A 22,446-nucleotide genomic window follows, 5' to 3' on the forward strand; every position below is an offset into this window, starting at 1 on the left:
TAAAACAACTTTTATTTTGAATAAGCATTGGGTTTCCACCAATTGCCACAATACTGAATAAAACTTGTGCGACTTCATGTCACTCTTGTGAGAGGGTTTGTCGAGTTTACAGTTTATGCCTTTCCATGTAGAATGCCAGCATCAGTAATATTTGTAGTAGTGCACAACAACGTCCACAGCTGGCAAAGCATGGTTTGGTATTTAGAGTGTCATACCAACCAGTTCCACATGGGCATATAGTAGTTACAGCTCAAGGAAAGTGTGGATTAACTGCCTGAAACGTGCAATGCTCCAAAACACGTACCTTCTTCCACAGCTAGAAGAGTGTGATTGTCTTAATGTTTTTGGTGGTGCCTGCCTGTACTGGGAGATCAAAGCACTCAAAACAAAGGACATTGCAAGACTCCACTTGTTACTGTCTGGACTCGCCAGAGCTTCCAGCACACTTTAGAAGGCTGTCTAAGCTGTATGTTGCAGGCTGCTTAGCAGACAACTGGAGACACTCCTAATATACATTTGTGGTATCTTCATTCTTGTGTGAAGTTCAGGGTTTTGGAGATAAGAAGGTTATGCACCACACCAGCTTGCAGCCTTATACCAGAAAGGCGGTGAATGTGTATATTGTATTATGTATCTGCACTTTGCACTATGTGTATCCTGTCTACAATGTCCTGTCTGTCCTGTCTGTAGTTGCACCGTGGACCAGGGGGAATGATATTTCATTACACTGTGTACTTGTATGTGGCTGAAATGACAAATAAGCGTGACCTTCAACTTGATAAGGTAGGAGATCATGCTTTGGCCCATTGGTCAGGCTTCTCCTCAAAACCCTGTCAGCTCTTAGAGCCATCACCCAACAAAGACGAGTTTCAGGGGAATGGCTCCTGTGTCCGACCCTGGAAGTGCTTTGGAGAAGAATCCAGGCCTGAAGAAAACCCACAGTGGGCAGAGTTTTCACACACTGGCCTGTTCCAAAGATGACAGAAACTCAACTGCACGGCTGACCACTCTTCATTCTGTACAGCAGTTAATAGCTAATGCTGGGTGGAGAGTAATGTAGAGTATAGATCCAGATTCAGTACAAGCAAGAGCCAGAGTGGGGTGTGGTGACGGGGAGGTTTGTTGCTCTGGGGGGGGGGGTTATTGTGTTGGACTGCTATTGCTTCTGCCTCTCTTGCATTAGGAATTCGTCTTTTCGCATACCCCAGCTTTTCTCCATGGAGACACAGACACACAGACAGAGAGAGAAGTTTGGGGTCAGAGCACAGGGTCTGCCATTGTATGGCGCCCCTAGAGCAGTTAGGGTTAAGGGCCTTGCTCAGGGGCCCAACGGAGTAGGATTCCTCTGCTGGCCGCGGGATTTGAACCGGTAACCTTCCAGCCACAGGTGCAGATCCTGAGCCACAGAGCCACCGCTCCGCCCTTAAGTTAAGACGTGTTAAGACGTGCTTCAGGCCCACTATGAGGAGAGGTAGTGTAAAAGGGAAAATTGTTCCAGTTCTAGTTCAGCTCTTGCAGGTTTACAGTGTAGGTGCTGACGCCAACATTTAAAGGCAATTTGCACTGCCATCCTCCCGTTCGGACTAAACCTAATTGCTGCAGGAACTGTCACCACGTTGTGTCATCAATCCCGAGCCTGAAACATGCTAAACAGCATGCATGGCATTAAATGAGGAAGAGCTGCACTATAAAAAGAGGCTTTAGTTTTAGAAGATAATGCTGTAATAAAATATGATTAGGTACTGTAGTTTGTTTAATGAAACTTATATAATACATATTTTTCTCCCCCTGAAGAGTTCTCCATCCAGTGACTTTCTTGGATTAAAGGTCAGTACATTATTTTACACTGTGGTAGCAAATACAAGATTTGTGACAGGTTGTCCTGTGGAAGGACTGCAATGATCGTACTTGTCACTAGAGGCCGCAAAAAACACGGTCTAAGACCTGTTTAGAAAATCGTTTCTTCCAACCTATTGATTTGTTTATTGAATGATGGAAAGGTGTGCATTCTCGAGGGGGTTTAATTAGAGAGGGAGGGGTTATCTTAGCATAAAAGTGTCTCTCTGGGGTCTGGGGTTCAGACGTTTATGTTTTTAGGAGAAGCAGTAGTTGGAATTAGGTCCTTAGTATTGGGGTACAGTATTTCTTGTTAAGGGATGGTGGTAGCCACTCTCCCTGAAGTTGTTCTTACCAGTTAAAAAGTCCATCTTTTTAAAGTTTACTATAGTCAGGATACGACCTTGACCTTTAAAGCCACTATTTTTTTTGTTTAAACCTGACAGTTCCTGAGCCAAAACTCTTAGCAGGGAACTTTCACATAATAAAATGGGTAACAAAAGAGACATGTTGACTGCAAAGAAGCATCAGTGCAGATAAAACAACATCCAGCTTAATAGACATGGATTCTGCAAATCAATTAATGATCTGGCTTCAGAAAATTCCTATAAAGGGGTTTGCAACATTTACAGAGCTTTGTGCTATCTGTAGTCTGGATTAGAAGTGCCAAACTACCCGGAACTGTTTTAACTTCAGATCTGCTGTTAATTAGATTGGCTTAATTATTGGCTTTCTATTGGACCAACTTATCAAGACCTCCCAGCGTTTCTAGTGCTGGAAAAAAATGAAGAGATGCTGGACCTCCAAGATCTGCGCTGGACCACCCTGCTGTAGATGAATTCAGAAAATGTAAAATTCTTCACGCTCCTCTATGTGATGCATTCCAACAGAAATCCTGGTTGAAATGTTCTTGCCGTCTTATAAATCGCCTGGAAAGTCAATGAACGTTTTCGTCTTTCGTCTTCCAAAACAGAAACTCACAGTATCGTGGCGAGCAGCGCACTCTACTGATGAGACAAGCACACTGCACGTGAAATGACTTCAATGTGCCGCAGCCTCTGAACAACATTACAAAGGTAAAGTAGCGGGAGAACCTTTGCTTACTGCCTTGTCTTTCTTGCACCTAAAAGAGGCTCCATGGCCGGAACGTTGTTTTCTTTCTTCTTTTTTTCCCAGCATGGAATAAACCTATTACTTGTTCCTTTGCAGCCTACGCATGCTGACGCATCTACCCAGCTGAAATAGTAAAATACTTGGTGTAATAGCACCATTCAGCTGCGTACAACAGTACACATTCGGATTGCACGTTTGTCGAGCTGCAACAAATACAATCCAGTGTAGCTGATGTTTTACTAAACAACATTGGCATGTACTGTAAGTGACTGTGATTTCCAAAGTCTCTGACTGTGTATTTAGTCTTTAAAGATTAATGGGCAAATTTAAAGGGGAATGTTTGAACCTTGTCTTTAACCTTGGATAAGAGGGTCTACAGTACGTGCGCTGCTTTTGGTGCTCTGTTGTAGAAACTAGTGCTGGACCTCTTTCAAATATATGAAGCCAAGGCCATTTAATTAAAATTACAGGAAACTGGACATGGATTTTACTCCATTCTTTCATGTTTTTTTTATTTAATGTTATTGTCTACTTTTGTAAGAACAATATGAATGCAAAGATATTGCCATACTCCTTGTATGCTGTACTGACTGTGGGTAGCACAGTTAGCTTGTGCTGTGTGTGTTTTGTACATTCATAGACTATTCTATATTTGGACTTATTGTGTAGATACTAAATATAAAGACCTGTTTGAATGTGTCATGATGCTAAGCTCAAACAAAATGAGGAAACTTTGTAGAGGGTTGAATAGTTTTGAATGGCAGGGTAATTATGAAGTTTAAAGTTGTTTTTGTCTGAAACGCGTCTTAGTTTTTCATTTTTTATTGACACCTGCATAACTCCAGGTCTCCCTGGAGTGTTTTCATGTGTGAAAATGTCCATGGTGGTTATTTGAGAGCAGGAAGTTGGCACCCCATGCAATTGTTCAGATGTACATAATCACGAACCCATTCACTGTGCATGGGTGTTCTTGCTTTGTTAGGCAAAAGGTTTAGTTCTGACAGTAAAATAAATGCAGTGTTTTGTGTGAAAACATAATATACCATAAATGACAAGAAAACAGAGCTGAGATATTTCCCTCAGGCACTATTTTGCACATTTGCTAAAATCACAAAGTGAACAGAAGAAATCCGACCCTTAGCTCTGAGTTGGGGTGGATGGTTGTTTCAAACACTGGCACTGAATGTAAAACTTGATACTGGGAATAAAAACACCGCCTTTTAATCACAACCTTGGCTTACTAAATCCCTTCTGTTGCCTGAACAGAGAATAAATTCAATTGGGAAAAAAATTCAAGGCAGAATTCCTCAAACATGTACTGTATGGTACTGCCACGTGACCTGTTTTTTGGCGTGGTTTTGAGCTTGCACCTCCAGAAGAAGACCTGTGTGAGTATAGAAATGACATCTCGCTGCATTGCAACTTTGAATCAGTGAGTCTCCAGACCAGGCCGAGCACCACTTTGTGGTGAACCACCCTACGTGTGAAAAGCCCAGCGGAGATCTTTAGACCAAATGCCGACCAAGCAAGGTTTTACTAACAGTAGATTGATCAGTGTGGCTCTTGTGCAGCATGCACTGTAGATACAGAAACTCTGCCGGATAACATAAAAGTGGATCCTGACATTTCACCCTAATGCCTACGAATTGTTTGGATACCTTCTCAAATTTAAGTAGGCATGTAAAACATGTTGCACTGTTTGTGTAAGACTCGGCACTTACTATATATTTCCCTAGCTGGCAAAACACCAAAAGTCAAAAGATCCAGTAAGAATATATACAGTACAATACTGTATAGTATATAAGGAATTTCTAATATAATAGTGTATATTTTGGCTGAAAAATACCTATTTATGACTCATTTGGTGATAACAGACACCCCTTCCCTCCCATTAATCCAGTAAACTGAGGGTTTATTATAATTGACACCCAGCAAGTCTCTTTACAGAAAGGTAAGACCCTTTGGTGGCCTCTAGTGGCAGTTCACTGCAATTACAATCCCCACTTAGGCCTTGAGTTAAGATGTGAACCATATTGCTACTCCTACTGTACTTATTTTAATAATAATAATTGCTTACACTTATAGCGCTTTTTCTGGACACTCCACTCAAAGTGCTTTACAGGTAATGGGGACTCCCCTCCACCACCACCAATGTGCAGCATCCACCTGGATGATGCAACGGCAGCCATAGTGTGCCAGAACGCTCACCACACATCAGCTATCAGTGGGGAGGAGAGCACAGTAAATGAAGCCAATTCACAGAGGGGGATTGTTAGGAGGCCATGATTGATAAAGGCCGATGGGGGAAATTTGTCCAGGATGCCAGGGTTACACTCCTACTCTTTTCGAGAAACACCCTGGGATTTTTACTTACCACAGAGAGTCGGGACCTCGGTTTTACGTCTCATCCGAAGGACGGCGCCTGTTTACAGTATAGTGTCCCCGTCACTACACTGGGGCATTAGGACCCACATGAGCGCCCCCTGCTGGCCCCACTAACACTAATTTTGCGCTTCTTGATCAATTTGGAGAGCGGTGTTTGCCTTTAAACTGCACAGCAGCAGTTTTGTAACATTGCTTTTATTTGCTTGATGGCAAAGTAAACATTTTTCAATGCCAAAAGAAGCTTGTACTTTTTATTTGGTAACGTTTTGAAGGATATAGACTGTATTAACTGTATGTTAAAATAAACTCCATATTACATTGTCATAAAGCCTGTATCTGCAATTTAATGTAGACTGTCCCCTTGTTCTGCTTCAGAGTAATAATATAAATGTAAAAAGAACAGCTTTAGATTTACTTTTTGTGAAATTTGTTGTTACAAGATAACATTGAAGCTGTTTTATACCAGTGCCTATAAATGCAATATTCCAAAATTACAATGAATCAAACAAAAAAAAACCCATTGCCATATCTGTACAGCCTCCTTTAAACTGTTCTACAGAAAACTGTAAGCAAACGAAGCTGTGAAGAAGCTCAGGATTACTAAAGAACTTGTTGTGACTGGCTTCACGTCCGCTCAGTCATCTTAACTGATTTATTTTGACCACTGCTGCCTCACTGCCCCTTTGTGTACTGTATCAGACATGTTGTCCTTACACTTTGTTTGGGGTCCACTGTCCATGTTGTTGCCTGGGGCCCCGATTTTCCATTTGGAATATTCAGATTATTTAAAGAAATATATTTCTGTTAAGCACAGCAACTGTCTGTGACACAGTGCTGGACCACAACCTGTTTCTGCGGAAACAGCCCAGAACAGTAAGCAGTGTTTTGCAATAGATAAATGGAACTGTTGGAATGGTACAGAAGTATTTCATTCGTGAGCAAATAACTTTTTGTTTTTTTTACTTTTGCCATTTACATGTTGTCATCTCTTCAGTGTACTTACCGATGTCCTACTTCCCAGCAGCTGCAAACTGCTGCTTTAATTTAAGTGAGAGAAAAAAGAACAGATGCCAATGTTATATGTGAAATAACCGAGGTAATTTCCAGAAAGTGTTCAACCACTTTTCCACAAAACTGAACTTTCTTTTTTCATGATTACCTTGTGAGGAAACTCACTAAATAATGATGGCATCTCACAACTTGTGCAGATTCACAGTTTGTTAAAATACAGGTATACAAGAATACAAATAATGTACAGTATTCTTAACAAATCTAAAAATACACTATAAGATGTATCAGATATTATGGTGATGTATCATATATACTGTATTAAGGGTGTCACACTTGTGCAGTGGTTAGTACAGATGCTTTGCAATAACCCAATGGCCTTGGGTTCGATTCCAGACCTGGGGTGCTATCTGTGTGGAGTTTGTATTGTATGTTCTCCCTGCATTTGTGTGGGTTTCTTCCAGGTGGGCTTAACAGTAAGACATACTGTTAGGTGAACTGGCTTCTGAGAAAATGGATCCTGGTGTGATGTCTGTGTGCGCTTTGGGATGGACTGGCATCCTGTCCAGAGTGTATCTTGCCTGGTGCCTGTTGCTTGCTGGGATAGGATCTGACCCGCCTGAGACTCTGTACGGGATAAAGTGGCTATGGATGGATAATATTATATAATTGCATTTCATCATATGTCTTAAATTACGTAGCCTAGGATTAGTACTTCTTGGGGCCTGTAAAACCTACAAATGTTCCACAATTCTAAAATATTTTGTGCCCAAAAAAGCGCTACTTGCACTCTCGCCTCTTGCAGTAGGTTTGATCCCTGGCTGGACAATGCTGTGATCTAGCGACGCAGTGGATAGGGTTTATGGGTTCATAACGAGGCGGTGGTAGGTTCACATCTCAGGTGAGACACTAGTTGCACACTTGAGGGAAGCACAAATTTCCCTGGTAAATCACCATGCTCTATGAATGTGTGCAAATTTAAGTTGCTTTGGATAAAGTGTCGGTAAAATACAATAGTTGTAATTCAAATGTATTCTGCTTTTGGCTAACAATATATTTATTCTGTAATGTTTTCTTTTTTCAACAAATTTAATTTTGTTTTCCAACAAAATATAATAGGAAACAATTGTGAGCTTGCAATTAAATGTAACACTGCAGAGCACATGGCTTTTAATGAACACAGAAAACATTAGTCAATTGCTTTACAGTGTAGTCAATGATGCACTTTTTTACAGCCTAAATGTTGTAGAACTATAGACGCAATAACTTTCCATGGTGGGTTAACTCCAATTTTATTGATTTATTATCCTCAAATGACATGCAAATGTTTGCCCTGAAATAAAAATGAAATTGCTTCCATCTTGGGCCAAGTATTTTCATACATCAAGATGTGTCACGTATGTAAGATGTGATTCAAATTATGCACCACAATGAAGAGAAGAGAGCTGCACCAGTGTGATGGCCATAAACGAATAAGATCAGAATTCCATGCTGAAAAGAAAGAGAATATTGTGGGAACGACTATGTGAGGGAGGGCACGGCCCTGCAGTCCTCGCAGTCTGTTAATGACCGTGAATGGACAGGAAGATGGCAGGCTGACTGTTTCAGAGAGCAGTGAGGATCCGAGATCTGTCCAAGTCCACTCTCTCACCCTTGATTACACCGGTCATTCCGTCTGCGTCCCCTCAGAGAGATTCACACACTGAAGCCCGAATTCCCTTTAATCACGCCAGGGTTCACACACTTCCCTGGCACTCAATACTCAACTAATCTCTGTACGATCTGGCCATCCATTTACCGATTCTTCCTTCCATACTTCCCCTGGAATGCGTCGCTCCGACTTCAGTCTCTTCAGCACCCTGCGCTCTCACATCTCCACTGTCTCTCTTCGGGAGTGTGGAGGAGTCCGCAGCCCTTTCCGAAAGAGTGTTACCCCAGCATCCTGGTTAAAAATCAGCCCGGGCCTTGCATAAGTTGTCTTTCCTGAAATTCACCCTCCCGAACTTGGCATTCAACTAGCGGAGCCACTGCTCTGTTCTCAGGACTCTCAATCTTGATCCTGGAGTAGCCACACCAGCTGGTTTGTGTTCAGACCAGGCCCTTGAACATCAGTGCTGGTTGCCGTCAGACTCCATGCATGGCATTTAGACTTTTTTCTGTATTCAGGCTTTGGTTGCAGAAATACCCCAGTACAATGCTTCTCCATCCCAAGTGACGCCTAACTAAAGCTACATCTTCTGGATTTTGCTCCAGCAATCGAAGTTCTTAGTCACAGTCCAATTTATTTTTATTTTTCCATCTGAATGTTTCCATTTTTTTAAATTTGCTTTTCCCTCTTAAAAAGCTGAAAGAGATTTCTAAATCGGTGAACCCTGTGCTAATTAGTAACTTTGAGAGCTCCCTCATTCATACTGTATGTTTCACTTGTTAACAGCTGTTTAGTCAGAAATAAGGGAGCTGCAGTATGCCTTAATTAACAAGTTGAGAAGTGACTGCATACAATTGTGTGCTGACATTTTTGAAATCACACACTTCATCCAGAGTATTTTTGAAACCAAGGAAATAGGTCTAAAAGCAAGGAGGTCAGATTGAGACCAAGAACCAGACTGGGACTGAGAATCACACAATCTCAACTTAACTATCTGCTTAGCCACTCAGTAAGAGTAACCAGGAGCTGGCAGAGTCAGTGCTGAACTGCACCTGAAAGCAGGCAAATGAATTTCAGCATGCTGCTCCATGCTGTCTCCTACCACCTAAACTGTACAGTACATCTCCGGATATCTTCACCATTCCATTGTTTCTTCTGAATTCACTGCATGGTAATCATTAGCCAGCTTAGCAGTAGTTTTTAAAGCAATCGTGTGTTCTACTATTCCTTGCTGATCGAGCATGAGTTACTGTACAGCTCCAAGTCATAATTTGTCCACCAAACTTTTCTTTGACAGGACAACACACATCTCATACAGCATTTAAAAAAATGCATTTTTTTAAGAAAGGAATGTTTACTGTAATTGCTTTAAGTGTCACCCATTGATGGAAGATTTATTTACAGAGGAAACAGAATCTAATCACAGGCCTTTCAGAAGCTTAAACAAGCAGGGTTTTAAAATATTGTAAATCACACTGAAGGAAAATGAACTCACATAGCACCTATATTTCCTGCATGCAAATACAAATTAAGAAAATAAATTATTTACTTCTAACAAGCCAATGCTCTGCTTCAGGTGATGGGATTTCTACTGTATATCAAATTACTGTATAATGAACTAGTAAAAACAGTTTCAAACGTTTGAAACTCAAACTTTTCATCCAATGCATTTTTTTAGCTGCCTGTTCAATTGTACTTGAAATGGTTACAAAACTCACAATGCAACATATATAAACAATGACAGACATTATGCTATGTACAGTACACACTCAGTTATAAAACCTGTTAAGAAACATTTATTTTGAAACAGCAGCTGTTACTTTCTTGTATGTCTGTCCCCCAGAACTCCCAGGTTGCATATTCAGACTGAACAGACTGCACACAACTGCAGTCATCATGCTGCAACCTCAGTACATTTACAACGTAAAGAGCTTTCCATCTGTGTATTGCTTTTTGGAATGAATGCTTTGACAAAAATCACATTCTAACAACATTTCTGAACATCTACAGGAAACTACTCCCCTGTGTGTGCGCACCACTTTCATCACAAAGAGTTTCCTGCTTTGTATCAATGTTCTCCACAAACCCTTATCATAAAAAAATTGATATAGTTTTTTTCTGCAATGTTTATTGTTACGTCTGCTCATAAATGTCTGACACTGAAAGCACACATCAGAAGCTGGCTTCAAGTAATTACAGTTACAGCAGTACAGTAAAATTAAATGATGAAACAATTCCCTCAAAACAGGTTCTTCCCTCTGCAGTTTTCTAACAAAGCTTGTATCAATGCTTTTTTCAGTATCTTTGAACTATATACCTTTGCTTTGTTAAGTTTTATACACTAATGCTCAGTATATAAATGGTATATTTCTGGCTTAACATTTCAGGTTTGGTGTTTCTTTGGAAAAAAAGAGTACAATAATGTCTTTCGCTTTGAAAAGATGGTCTCCAGGCAGTGTAATTTATAGGATTTACATTCCTGTAGTACCACTTCTTCTTTTAGAATGATAAAAAGCAAAAACTGCATTTAGAAAATAAGCCTTATTTATCAACCATTTGTCACAAATGAGACATTAAAGTAATTAAGACTTACTATAATTAGATTTAAGAAACTGATTTCTGTCCTGCCCTACTCATCTTATGTACTTCAAAAACAGGGGCCATACCTTTGGTTCAAAACTAAAATGTTCACAGTCGTATCAATCCTGCAGAGATCCTAAGCCATTCTAAGTAACTTTCACTTTAACACATTCTAAGAGCACAGCCAGTCCAGACAAGATGGCAGCCTTGTTTGGACCACATTCCCCAGAATCCTCTGGGGGATTGAGCTGCTGCTCTCAGTCACGTGGCCAGTTGCTGGAAGACAATTGGTCAGGTGACAGTTTAAAAAGCAGGGCTTTCTGTGTCAGTTGGAGTCATACGGTATCTGTCTTCTGAAAAATGAGGAAATAATGACAAAAAGATTAAGAAGTTAATACAGTAAGTGCTACAACAAATAAAACTTTTTAAAAACATTTTACATTTTCAATGACCTTGTCAAGAACAAATCACAAGTAAACATAAAAATATAAGTCTCTCAATAAAAAATGAAAGAAATTCCTTGGGGCACTAGCTTTTTCTATGTACAAAGCAGGAATGCCTAGAAACATCATGTAACTAAAAAGAATTTAACCAATATAAACCTAAAATGTTTCTCACTATAGTACTAGCTGTTTATTTGCATTTCAGATGATTCATAAATAAGTATCATTTTGGTTGTGATGCAATGTGTACAACAATGACTAGAGTCTCCACTCACTACTCTTATGGACATCCTGAAGAGGTGCAGTTTGACAAACAGTATTTACATCTCAGGATTCACAGATAAAGAGGCAAGGATGGACTACAGCTGAACAGAAATAAAATAAACATCCCCTTTCAATAAACATCACACTTTTGCAGCACAATTGACAATTTCTTTTTCTGAAATGTTGATGTTTGGGATTCTAGCCATGATTCTAACTTTTTGGTGCTTCATGCAAGTCTAATAAAAACTGTCCAGTTACTTCAGCAATAAGGATCTCCAGACATGAAAAATGAAACATAATTCATATAATATGAAACAGTGCAGACTGCAAAAATATCGGAATGATGAAGAATGCATACTGCCCCAAAACAGAAACCGTGCATGACTGATACAGTAAATGTCTAAATCAGCTAGTTAATGTTTGTGAATCACACAATGCGTGAAAGAACATTTCTTTCACATGAGAACAGGTGACAAAGGAAAAAATGAAATGACATTTCATGTCTCAAATTCCTTGACTGGTATGTGCAAAGTGTAGAGTCAATTTTTCAGCTTTAATGTGTGGAAACTGCACTATTCGAGACAGCGTACAGAGAGGCAATACGTGCATTATGTGAAACTCTCTGGTTGACATGGAGATCATGGTCATCCAATGAGAGTCATGATAAGCATATTGAAATGACCAGTGAGTATGTTTTTATTTGGAACGTCCTTACAAGCTGTTTGCAAATCGCCTCAGATGAAACACCATAGGTGCAATAATGCCAAACCAGCATCAATGACAGCGTCACAATGCTGTCACATGGCCGATGGCTCATGCTCCTCACCTCTGGAAGAACGTCTAATGTCCGACGTCAGATGCTGCAAAACAAGAGAATCTACCCACAAACTGGGTGACTGATTTGCATTTATGTCCGTTATGAGACATAGGGGCACTGTATTAGGAATGCTTAAACTATCCAGGGGAGGTGCATTTAAAACTGAGAACAGGAGTTACTTCTTGATCCCTAAGGGCTGTGGGGGTCTGGAAGAAGCTGCCCAGTCATGTTGTTAAAGCTGTTTCCCTGGCTTCTTTCAAGAAATGGCTGGATGGGATCCTCTGATTCATTTCTAACTACCCAACGGGCCAGGAGGGCCGAACGCCCTCCTCTTGTTTCTAACTTTTCTTATGCTCTGATCAGATGTTAGTTGTACTGCTTTCATCTTACACCTCAGTGACACACCATGTCTACAGACATTTCTACCGTATCATATGCCCAGTTTCTGTTTTGAGGCAGGTCGTATTCCAGTGTGTCGCTGATGACGAAGGCGGTTCAGATTGCCCTGCCCTGATCCAGGACAAGTCTGAACGTAGTAAAAGGTGCGATTTGAGATTTGGGGGCCCAGACGTGGCTCGACTTATACCGCTCAGTCAATGCCTGGTCAGAGAAAGATGTGCATGACTGCTGAGGCAGCACTGACCCACCCCCGCCCAGTGGCACTGAGACAATTCTCTGGCCCTGCTGGGGGTTTGTGGACATGCCTAGCAGATGATGTGCAGCCTTGACTCTAACCTTTCCACATTAATGGTCACGTTCTGTCCACAGTAAAAACTTCATGTGTAAGTAACAAAGTAGCCTCAAGCAACTTTTAATTTTTTGTACGTAACCAGATATCAGGGGACTCAGGCAGTGGGCAGTTTTGCTTCTCGGTACGTCTACAGTATATCATTATTTTCACTTTATAAAATGTAATCGGTTATGTCTGAAGTTAAGCATTAGGCCAACATTATCATGAAAAGTGCATGAAATACAATTAATAAAAAAGCAGATTATTGCCAGGTGACACAAATCTGGACAGAGTCATGAAAGGTTCACGGACAATTTCAAACCCACAAATGAGATCAGAAGTGCATTTCCAAAGCAATGCCAGGGGTCAATGTCCACCCACTGGATCCCTGCAGTCCAGACAGCTTTGCATCAACAGCAGTCAGTCAACCTTTACACTGACATACTGGCATAAAATTGGGTTATTCCTTGCACTCCTTCTCAGTCACCAGTCTAGTCTTAATGCTGCTTCTGTGTGTTGCAGTTCTGGAGAGTCAAAGTTACTCAGCACTGCCCTCTGCTGGCCCACCACTGGTCTTGCCTGTTTTCTTAGCTTCCCTCTGCAGCAGCTCCTGCTCTTTCTTCCACAGCTTCTCCCTGTGTTTCTCCAGCTTCTCCCTGGTCTTGAGCGCCTTGTCCACGACTGCCCTCAGGTCTTTCAGTTTCTTTTTAAAGAGTGCTCGGTCTTGGGAAGAAACAACACCCAGGGACTAAAACCACAGCAAATAAAAACAACCAATTAAATCTACACATTAACCACTGCTACAGTTAGTACAGCGTTTGATTTATTCTGTCTCTGACCCCTTATTCCTCTACATTCACATAATAAAACACTTAGGAAATCATTAATATCTTCTTTGTTACATAATGCAGCAGCCAAATCCGTGACCCGTGAGACACTGAAATTCACTAACTCTTTTGATGTGATGTGTTTTATCCACAGGTGATAATCTCTGCATGACGGTGCAGGGCGTGCTTCTTTATAAAGACACGTTTTCTTCCAGCTTTTCGTTTGAGAGCAGTGTTACTGCTTTTTAGCCTGATCATGTCGGATCCCAGAAGCTAAGCAAGGCCGGCTCAGTATGGGAGACCTTATAGGAAAGCCACAGTCATGCTGTAAATGGAGCTTGCTGAACAGTAGGTGGCGCTGCTCCCTCTGGACCATAATTTAGAAACAAATTTCCCGTTGTCACAAGCAGGGACACTTTCAAGTAGAAATTGCTAACCTATTCTGTAATCAATATTCCTGACTATGTGGTCATTAAAGATCCTATAACACTGCTCTTAAGAGTAGGGGTACTATTCCAGGTGTCCAGGCTAAATTCCACTTTGCGTTCCACCTTAATGCAATTGGAAAAGTAATGACTCACTTCTCCACTAATTACTGCTACTGTATGTAATTAGACTGCTGAAGCTCAATGGCTTCACTTCAGTGCTATGTGTGCAATGTCTTGGTAAGCTTTGGGATGCAAAGTGCAACAGACATGCAAGGAAATTAATTACCATCATTATTTACTACCATCATCTGGAAGTCTCTTCAAAGGGGAGCAACACCTGTGTGAGCTCTGCACTTGTAGGGTGATATTTGTCAACTGTGGACATTTCTTCCCTAAATGCCTTTCTTAGCTCTCTAATTCACATTGTATCTAAAAGCCCGCAGAGGCACTTTAAGTCTTGACTCTCTAAATTATCCTGTGAACCCACTTAAACTTAGATAGATACTTTATTGATCCCGTGAGGGAAATTGCAGAATTTCTAGTTCTTATCTTATTTTTCAAGACCATTCACTTCTGAAATAGCCATTTCAAATCTGAAGAACTAGACAATTTTTATAAAAAAAGTGGAAAAATGAGACCAGCACGTCTCAAGTTCTGATATTCAATAATGCCTGTCTGAAAAGAACCCCTTTACCTTCAGCTTTCTCCCATCCAGCTGCAGGAGCTGCTCTCCATTGATGCCTTTGGCAGTGAATTCTGGGACATACTGTTCCAGGTTTAAGCCCATGAGCCAGTGAGAGACCTGCTGGCAGCTCCACTCAAGAACAGCTCGGTTCTGCCACTGCTGGTGTTTTGAGGAATGGCTGTCGTCTAGTATCTATAAATAGAGGAATGCTGCAGCTGCATAAAAAGCTGGATTTCAAATGACAAATTCAAAGCACATATCAAAAGTACTTCAAAGGCTGTTCTATTGCAATGAAACTGAAGCGTCCATTCAAAAACAATTGTGTTTTCCTCTCTAAAATGGCCTCCATTGTAACAGTTCAGATGGTCACATGTGAAAAAGCAATCATTTGATGCTGTTTGGAAGAAAGTGAAAAGACTCCCCATATTAATCAGAAGAACAAGGATTTTTGTAAATTTGAATAATCTGCCATTCCTGCTAAGGAGAAATGGGTTAGATATAAAATAAGACGTATTCCTGTTACACTCAATACTACTGTCCCTCACCTCATCATCTATCATCTCCAGACTCTGAGATTGGCAGCACAAAAGAATCAGAAATTGTTAGTGAAAACAGAGAATATACACCCATTATTTTAAAAACAAGGAACAATCTACAGAGAACAGGACACACTCTGATAACATCATTATAAGCAAGTTTATGATTATGAAACTAAAATATAACTGATTGTGAAGAGAATATGAAGGCCACTCTGGCAAAATCAGATTGATGTTTTTTTTTCCATTCAGACTGCTTTTGAAAATACAGGGTTTCAGCAAAGATTTATTTGTATCTTTTCAGTTCTTCCAACATACAGTAACATTGAGGAGATGCTTGCATTAAGATCTAGTGTAGGGGGGAAATTTTGTTATAAACATTGTCTAATCTGATCAACAATAAAAAATGTTTTGTGAAGCGTTTTAGTAATTCCTAAAAAACAATTAATCTCTCTTCCTAAAAATCCATGGACCACACAATCTGTACAGAATATAATATAATAATATATTACAGAGGAATACTGCTTTGAAAGGTTCATGCAAAATGAGATACTGATTAGATCCAGCAGTATGAGTTGAAGATAAAAGCTATGACACCTAACACTTCTGATGTGCTGATTTTATCCTTTAGTCTTACCTCATCTGATGACAAAGCCAAGGAATGTGAGCACCCTGTTATTTTAGGTTCTGCCACCAAGCCACTGAAATCTGCAGAGCTCACACTGCTAGCACTTACGTCATTGTTTAAGCCAACATTCTGAAATAAGAAACATGATGTCAGCTTTAAAGCAATACATTACTTACTTTGCTTTAAGTAAAAATAATTTAAAAAACTGAAGACATAGCAGGTGTAATCACAGGCAAAGAAAGCTTTTTTTGGGGGGTGTTGTTGTTATTAAGTGTTTTATTGGAAAGTGAATTTCCGCAGAGATTTTCTGGCAAACTGTTTAGATAAATTGTAAAATCAGAAATTCTTTTAGATTTTTCAAATTAGCCTTATACAGTACTAGTAACAATACAGCATGGTCAACAGAACTGAAGCTCCAGGTTTCTGTGACCCTGATCAGGAATATGCAGCTTCCTGCTAATGGATGGATAGTGTTTATGCAAATAGGCTCAAGGTTTCACATATTTTACCTCCAAGACATGGTTTTTCATCCACTACTAAAAAGGCTACCATATGAGTGTACAGACATACTGTATCGGTCTGCTCTAATGATTTCTGTGAAAAAGAAATACTGTGTCCTCATCAACTGACAGGTCATGCATTGGCAGGCTGCATGTACAGTATTATACATCTGATATTGTATATAAAAAAAACACATCTAAGGAGTTACAACACTTTGACAGTGTTCTTAATAGTAGTGAGATAGTTAAAAAGAATCCAAATAAAAAAAAAGATTTAGTTTTAGTTTGACTTTGACTGTCAACTGCCATGCACTTGTTCTGAGAAAAACTGCATACCGTATTATATTTACACTTACTTGAGGTAAATATACACTTACGGAGACCTTGAAACATTTCAGCACATTCAGAATGGCTACAGAGTACCCAGAGCATTGTATCAATATTTAATAAATTGTGCAACATGTACAATTTAGGAACCTGAAGTGAATACTGTCTTTCACTTTTGTTACTGCTTTTTTCAGAGTTAGTAATGTGGTGTAAATGGTGTTTGAGATGGTTCTTACCTTAGCCTTGTGTTTTTCGGGGCTGTTCTCAGAGGACGGCTCGGTGGAGCTGGTGGGAGAAGGCAGGTAACTGGTCAGAGCAGAGGCCCCCAGCTTCCCCTCGGAGAACAAGGGGGGAGGCAGACAGGGCTGGGGGACACGGCTCCCACTCAGCTATTCTCCTCTGTCTGAAAGCTCTGCACCACATTTGTAAGTTGCAAGTAACCGGATTCTCCTGAGGTGCAGGCAATTTATTCCGTCCTGATTTGGATCTTATAGTTTGTTCCATTACGCATCAACAGATGCGTAACAATGCTTGTCAGGAGATAATCCCTGTAGCAGCCATGTTTATGCGAAGGTTTCTGAAGGCAAATTATTTTTGCAATCCGAATCACTAACAATAAGGTTCGTCCGCAAACCTTTTTGCAAACGCAATTGCACTTGCGAATCCACCAGCTGTGAACTTAAATGCTGGCATTCTTCAATGGTCAGGATCATAAGTCATCATGTTATCCACTTATTTATAGGCACCAGCTGCAGCAGTGAAAACAAGAGTGTCCAGTAAACTGCTACCACTTGGCAGTTTCTCAGGTGAAGGGGCAGCTAGCAGTTACAACACAGCTCAACACAACAATATGAAAGCAACACATTTATTTCAGTCTGTAATGTATAACAGTCTCACGTTTATTTCCAATTAAAATAAAAACAAACGTAATCGTCTGCAGTAAAATAAGATAGAAAATTCAATTTACTATAATGGTATTAGAATAACAGCAATTGGATATGGTTTTGGATGTATAATTATTAAAGCCAAAGACTATTCACTGCTTCTGTACTTTAAAGGTAGTTTTCAATTTTGTGAATGATGCGATGACTAAATTTCACAATGGAGATGACCACATCAGCATACAGAAAGTATGTACGTTCCTGGGTCCCAGGCTGGAAAATCCTTTTGCTTTTAAACGAAAAGCGAAATATGTTTTCTATACAGTATCTGTGCAGTGGGAGAGCCTTCGAATTCCTGCCTGGCAGGTTGTGGGTTCGAGTCCCCACCGCTGTTGCCCCTTGACTGGGGTACTTCACTCCAATTGCTCCAGTCCACCCATTTTGGGGGCTAATCCCTTGGATGGATTGATGTCCCATTTTGGGAAGGACTCGGATATTCTCTAGACTGATGAGCTGCTGTGGCTCTGGTCTGGAATTTAAACCCACTCCCCAAGCAAATTAGATTATTTTTACAAGAATATGTTTGATACATTTCATTTATACCTAACAATTAACTATTTAATCTGGCTCAGTGCCACAGCACCCCACATAGTACTTGCATTGACTAGAATTGGCAGGCCATCAGCATTTTCTCCAATGTAAGTCCAGGCAACATATCGCCTACTGCACTGCTGCACTGGAGTACAGGCAAAGCTCTCAACCGTTATAAAAGTAACAAGCTAGCAGCATCTAGGATCTGTGGGTCTTATGCCCATCTAAACCTAGTAGCCCTATTTGGAAAGTCACAATCAAAATGACCAGAGATACAGTCATTTTGTGAACTAGTGAACTCCAGGCTACAGTATGTAGAGCACATCCCACATTATAAGCACAGGCCTTTAGCAGCTGGGCTACTGGGAAAAAAGCAAACTGCGTTGTATGAAGTTCATTTTTCTTTACCTGTTTCCAGATGAGAGCCTACTGCTATCTTTGTCCTTCTTCTCTCTGCCAGGGCTGTGCCGCACTGGTGATCTGCAGAAGCACATACTGTATCATCATCGGTTATCAAAACCCCACCAATACCAACCAGTGAAAAACCATTCAAGCTCTCCATTAAGTGACTAGCTCACTGCATCGCCCATTCTCTTACCCAAGGTCTATAAGCTTCCTTTTTGTTTTCCCTAGTGGTCCGACTGAGGGGCTGGATATCAGTGGAGACAGAGAACCTGCAAATTAATGTACAAATAAGTAATAATTATAACTTTTACAAATTACTGTACATGGCAGTGTTACTGCTCACCTATGGTACTGTAAGAATTCTATAATATTGGCAGAATGCAGCGACAGCAGAGTTTTTCAGTTATGTATAAAACAAAATCAAATGTAAGATGTTTTACATACCGTATATTTAATGTATTTTAAGTTGCATCTTATATATATATATCATAGAAAAAGAGCTGTTTTATAATTCCACGATTACTGCTTTCTTATTTTAAATCAGGGGTATCCAACATACAGTATGCATTTGCAGTCTGAGCCACTGTCAAGGATTTTAATTTGTGTCTTGTCTGACCCTGCAGAGAACCACACAAGACAGGCAGACCTGGTGATGTTATTTTAACAGTGCACCCTGTAGAGCAATAGAGCAATAGCAATAGTAGTAGAAGTGATTTTTTTTGCTGTTTTTATATCTCTGATGACTAACAAATAACTACATTTTTGGTGTTTACATGTTGTCATGCTATATGCCTTTAACCTTGCCTTTTGTCGATTCTGTTTCCTAGTTACAAACACAAACTATAAAACAAAGTGAACTGCTTCTCAGTTATCTCACTCATCTGATAATCTAATCATTCCCTTGAACAGAGTTCACAGGTGTTGCTGATAATTAATTTTAGAACTGGTATAATTAGCATTTCAGTCCTTTAGATTACCAATTGATATACAGTACACCCATACATGCAGTATACAGTATATACACTGTACATTATATGTCCATCATACAAGTCCAATGTTCAGTTTAAGAGGATTATTGTCCCTCAAAAACATCACAATGTGAAATTTCAATTAGCCAACATTAATTTTTCATTATTTTATATGTAAAAATTTATACCTCATTAGGTCTACAAAATCCCCCAATATTATTATTATTACATTAATAGAACTGAATTGTTCAGATAAGAACGCTATTACATATTTAATTACATCATTAGCCTGTTTAACTTAACACCAAAGTTAAGACAAAATATAAAAAAAATTAAAACTCTTGAACAATGCCCAATGCAGCTAAGTTGAAGGTAAGACAAATGTCTTTAGACCAATTGCCTTTATCAATCCACTGTATTATTTCAAGCTTTACAGTCAGGGAAAGTGTATTACTTATTTTCTTTGCTTTGTAACACGAAGCACTGACAACATTTTACCGACATGACTAAAAAAATAAAGGGGATGTTCAAGGATAAAAAAACCTAAATAAACAAGATCACATGGAAAGAGCAACAAAATGATTTGCCTACATTATAGCAAACATGCGTCCAAAAAAACAGGTATGAAAATACATGAATCGTCGTAGCAAAAATTAGTGTAAATTGCACGTGCATACAATGCTGTGCATTAGAGGACATAGTTGTTCATCCATTTTCATCAGTTACTTAATGAGATATACTGTACGTAGATTACAATAAGCACACCTCTTATGTACTTATTAATTATGGCTAATAATGTTGAAAAATATCACACACTTGTATTCAGAGGATAATGAGTGTGTGTTTCTAAAAATGAATCTAGAGAAAATGCAATGACAGCTAACTGCATTTTTAAAGGGAGTTATTTCATTGTAACAAAAATGCCAAAATTACCAAACATTATGAATAAATAACTTTTCTTGTACAACTAGATTGTTGTTTGCACTACTTACCGTCTGAGAGCTAACTAAATAGCATTTCGTTATACCATATACCCGTGTATGAGCATAATGACAAGAAACCTGAAACTCGAATAACTTGTAATGCCTGTGCCTAGTAGTTTGATCGTTCATATGATATTAATATGTATAAATAATATGTAAATTAAATCAGGCCCCATCTAGCTAAGGAGCCTGACACCCCAGTTCACGGTGACCCCCCCCAATGGAAGAAGCACTGCAGTGACCTTCATCTTCTCTGTCCAGCTGAGGATGATGCAGAGGAGAGGCTTCTGACGAGCAGGACCTGGACGGAGAAGACGTGGGGGAGTCTTCCAGGACAGCTGTGGAGGCGCCCCCTCCTTGCGCAGGGGGAGAGGAGGAGGTCCCAGGATCCAAGGCTTGGGAGGTGGGCTTCGGCGACGAAGGGAGCGCAGGCCTGGAGCTGTGCAGGGGGCTGCTGCCACCCTCTGCAGTCTACAGGAGCAGAGCAGCCAAACACATTACAGTACAGCCATACAGTAGTAGAACAACTGGTTCCCCCTTTCATACTTTTGTTCTATTTCAAATATTTCTATTTTAATGTCTGCACTTCTGCAGTAATGGTGCATTCTATTTTATGATTTTCCTCAATGCATTTTATGCAGGATTCACTACACAAAGAGACAGAATCCCATTCAATCTGTCCTCTTTATGATCCTGAATGGTGGAAAAAACGCCTGACATTTTCAGTGACATTTAAAGGAACGGGGTTTAAAAATATCTCCAGTTTTATATAAACACCATTGCCAGCTGTTATGCTGACACAGTAAAACTCTCATAACAACCTGTCTGGCAGGAGTCTTTTTTGAAAATGCTCAGCAGGTTACTGCTGAGTATGTAGCAGCTTCAAGATGATGGTGAAGGATTTCACAAAGGCAGCTCTTCGAAAAATAATTATCTCTAGGAACCGAGCAAAAGCCTTGACTCAAGATTCAAATTGGGTCTTCCTGCACAAGCCGCATACTGTAGCTATCAACACAGTGAATCTCAGACTAAAACACCAAAACAGCAACAAACAGAATAAATAAGTACCTGCAAGCACAAAGAATGCTGAAAGCATACCCCTTTTAGTTTTTAAAGCAGTTTAACCATTTTATTATTTACTATTTAATATTAAACTAAGTTTTTAAAAAAAGCGTCTCTCACACACAAAAATCAAAGTTAAAATATTCAATACTTTCCAATAAAAATAAATAAAAAATCACAAAGAAGAGTATCTCATCACCTACTGGCAATGTCAAATTCACACTTCACTGAATAACGGCAAATGACAAATTACTGCTGTTTTTTTCATACTAATATGTCTACGCATACTGTACTTTGAAGGAAAACCTATAAACCAGTTGAACCAGCAAATCTGTCACCAGGGAAGCAATTATTATCACTCTTTTACCCTTTTTCAAGAACCACAAAACTGAAGAATCATATTTGCATTCAGTGCTGAGAGTCTTCTGTGTCCAACCACCACAGTCTGAATACGATTAGTGGCTGGCCTGCAGGCTCCAGTGTTGCAGGTAGGTAGGTCCCTTTTCAGGCCATAAAGGCCCATGGGGGGAACGGGAGGCAGGGGCCACCATTTTTCTCAACAATCTGACACTGGAGGTGGAGGTGATGCGGTCAGCATCACGCTCCGGCCGGCCTGTTACCCCCGGAAGGATTAACCCCCTGGTACTCACTTGGAAAGCAGGCTGAGTGGACCTGGAAGGAATTAGAGCAAGCGAAATCACTTGCCCCTACCTGGGGTTGAACCCGGGACCTCCCCTGCTGTCTGAGCTACCACGGCTCCCCAGCGTTGCGGGTGGAGCCGATACTGTCCAGCGCCAGAGT

At 40.1% G+C, this 22,446-nt stretch overlaps 1 protein-coding gene and 1 long non-coding RNA gene across 8 annotated transcripts in view; one reads left to right on the forward strand and one right to left on the reverse strand.

The window, feature by feature from the left end:
- Window positions 1-1,121: 1,121 nt before the first annotated feature.
- LOC148650898 (uncharacterized) lies at window positions 1,122-21,281 on the forward strand. The gene is made up of 3 exons (XR_015925607.1): window positions 1,122-1,827; window positions 2,810-2,912; window positions 20,845-21,281. It is a non-coding gene; the product is annotated as an uncharacterized LOC148650898 (long non-coding RNA).
- The window catches only part of ppp1r9a (protein phosphatase 1, regulatory subunit 9A), a 63,867-nt gene continuing 49,038 nt past the window's right edge, over window positions 7,618-22,446 (reverse strand). For 3 of the 7 annotated variants that reach the window (XM_088600517.1, XM_088600515.1, XM_088600519.1), the window contains 8 exons: window positions 20,826-21,054; window positions 18,826-18,901; window positions 18,636-18,707; window positions 16,992-17,040; window positions 15,938-16,057; window positions 15,310-15,333; window positions 14,774-14,956; window positions 7,618-13,572 (listed from right to left, as the gene is read on the reverse strand). In XM_088600517.1, coding sequence (XP_088456643.1) covers window positions 13,363-13,572; window positions 14,774-14,956; window positions 15,310-15,333; window positions 15,938-16,057; window positions 16,992-17,040; window positions 18,636-18,707; window positions 18,826-18,901; window positions 20,826-21,054 — 963 coding nt within the window. In that variant the 3' untranslated portion in view covers window positions 7,618-13,362. The remainder of the gene's footprint in view (window positions 13,573-14,773; window positions 14,957-15,309; window positions 15,334-15,937; window positions 16,058-16,991; window positions 17,041-18,635; window positions 18,708-18,825; window positions 18,902-20,825; window positions 21,055-22,446) is intronic. The other 4 variants (XM_088600520.1, XM_088600522.1, XM_088600521.1 and 1 more) reach the window with 4 other exon arrangements.

Source organism: Lepisosteus platostomus, chromosome 12 (assembly GCF_059453375.1).
Source record: "Lepisosteus platostomus isolate fLepPlt1 chromosome 12, fLepPlt1.hap1, whole genome shotgun sequence".
NCBI lineage: Eukaryota > Metazoa > Chordata > Actinopteri > Semionotiformes > Lepisosteidae > Lepisosteus > Lepisosteus platostomus.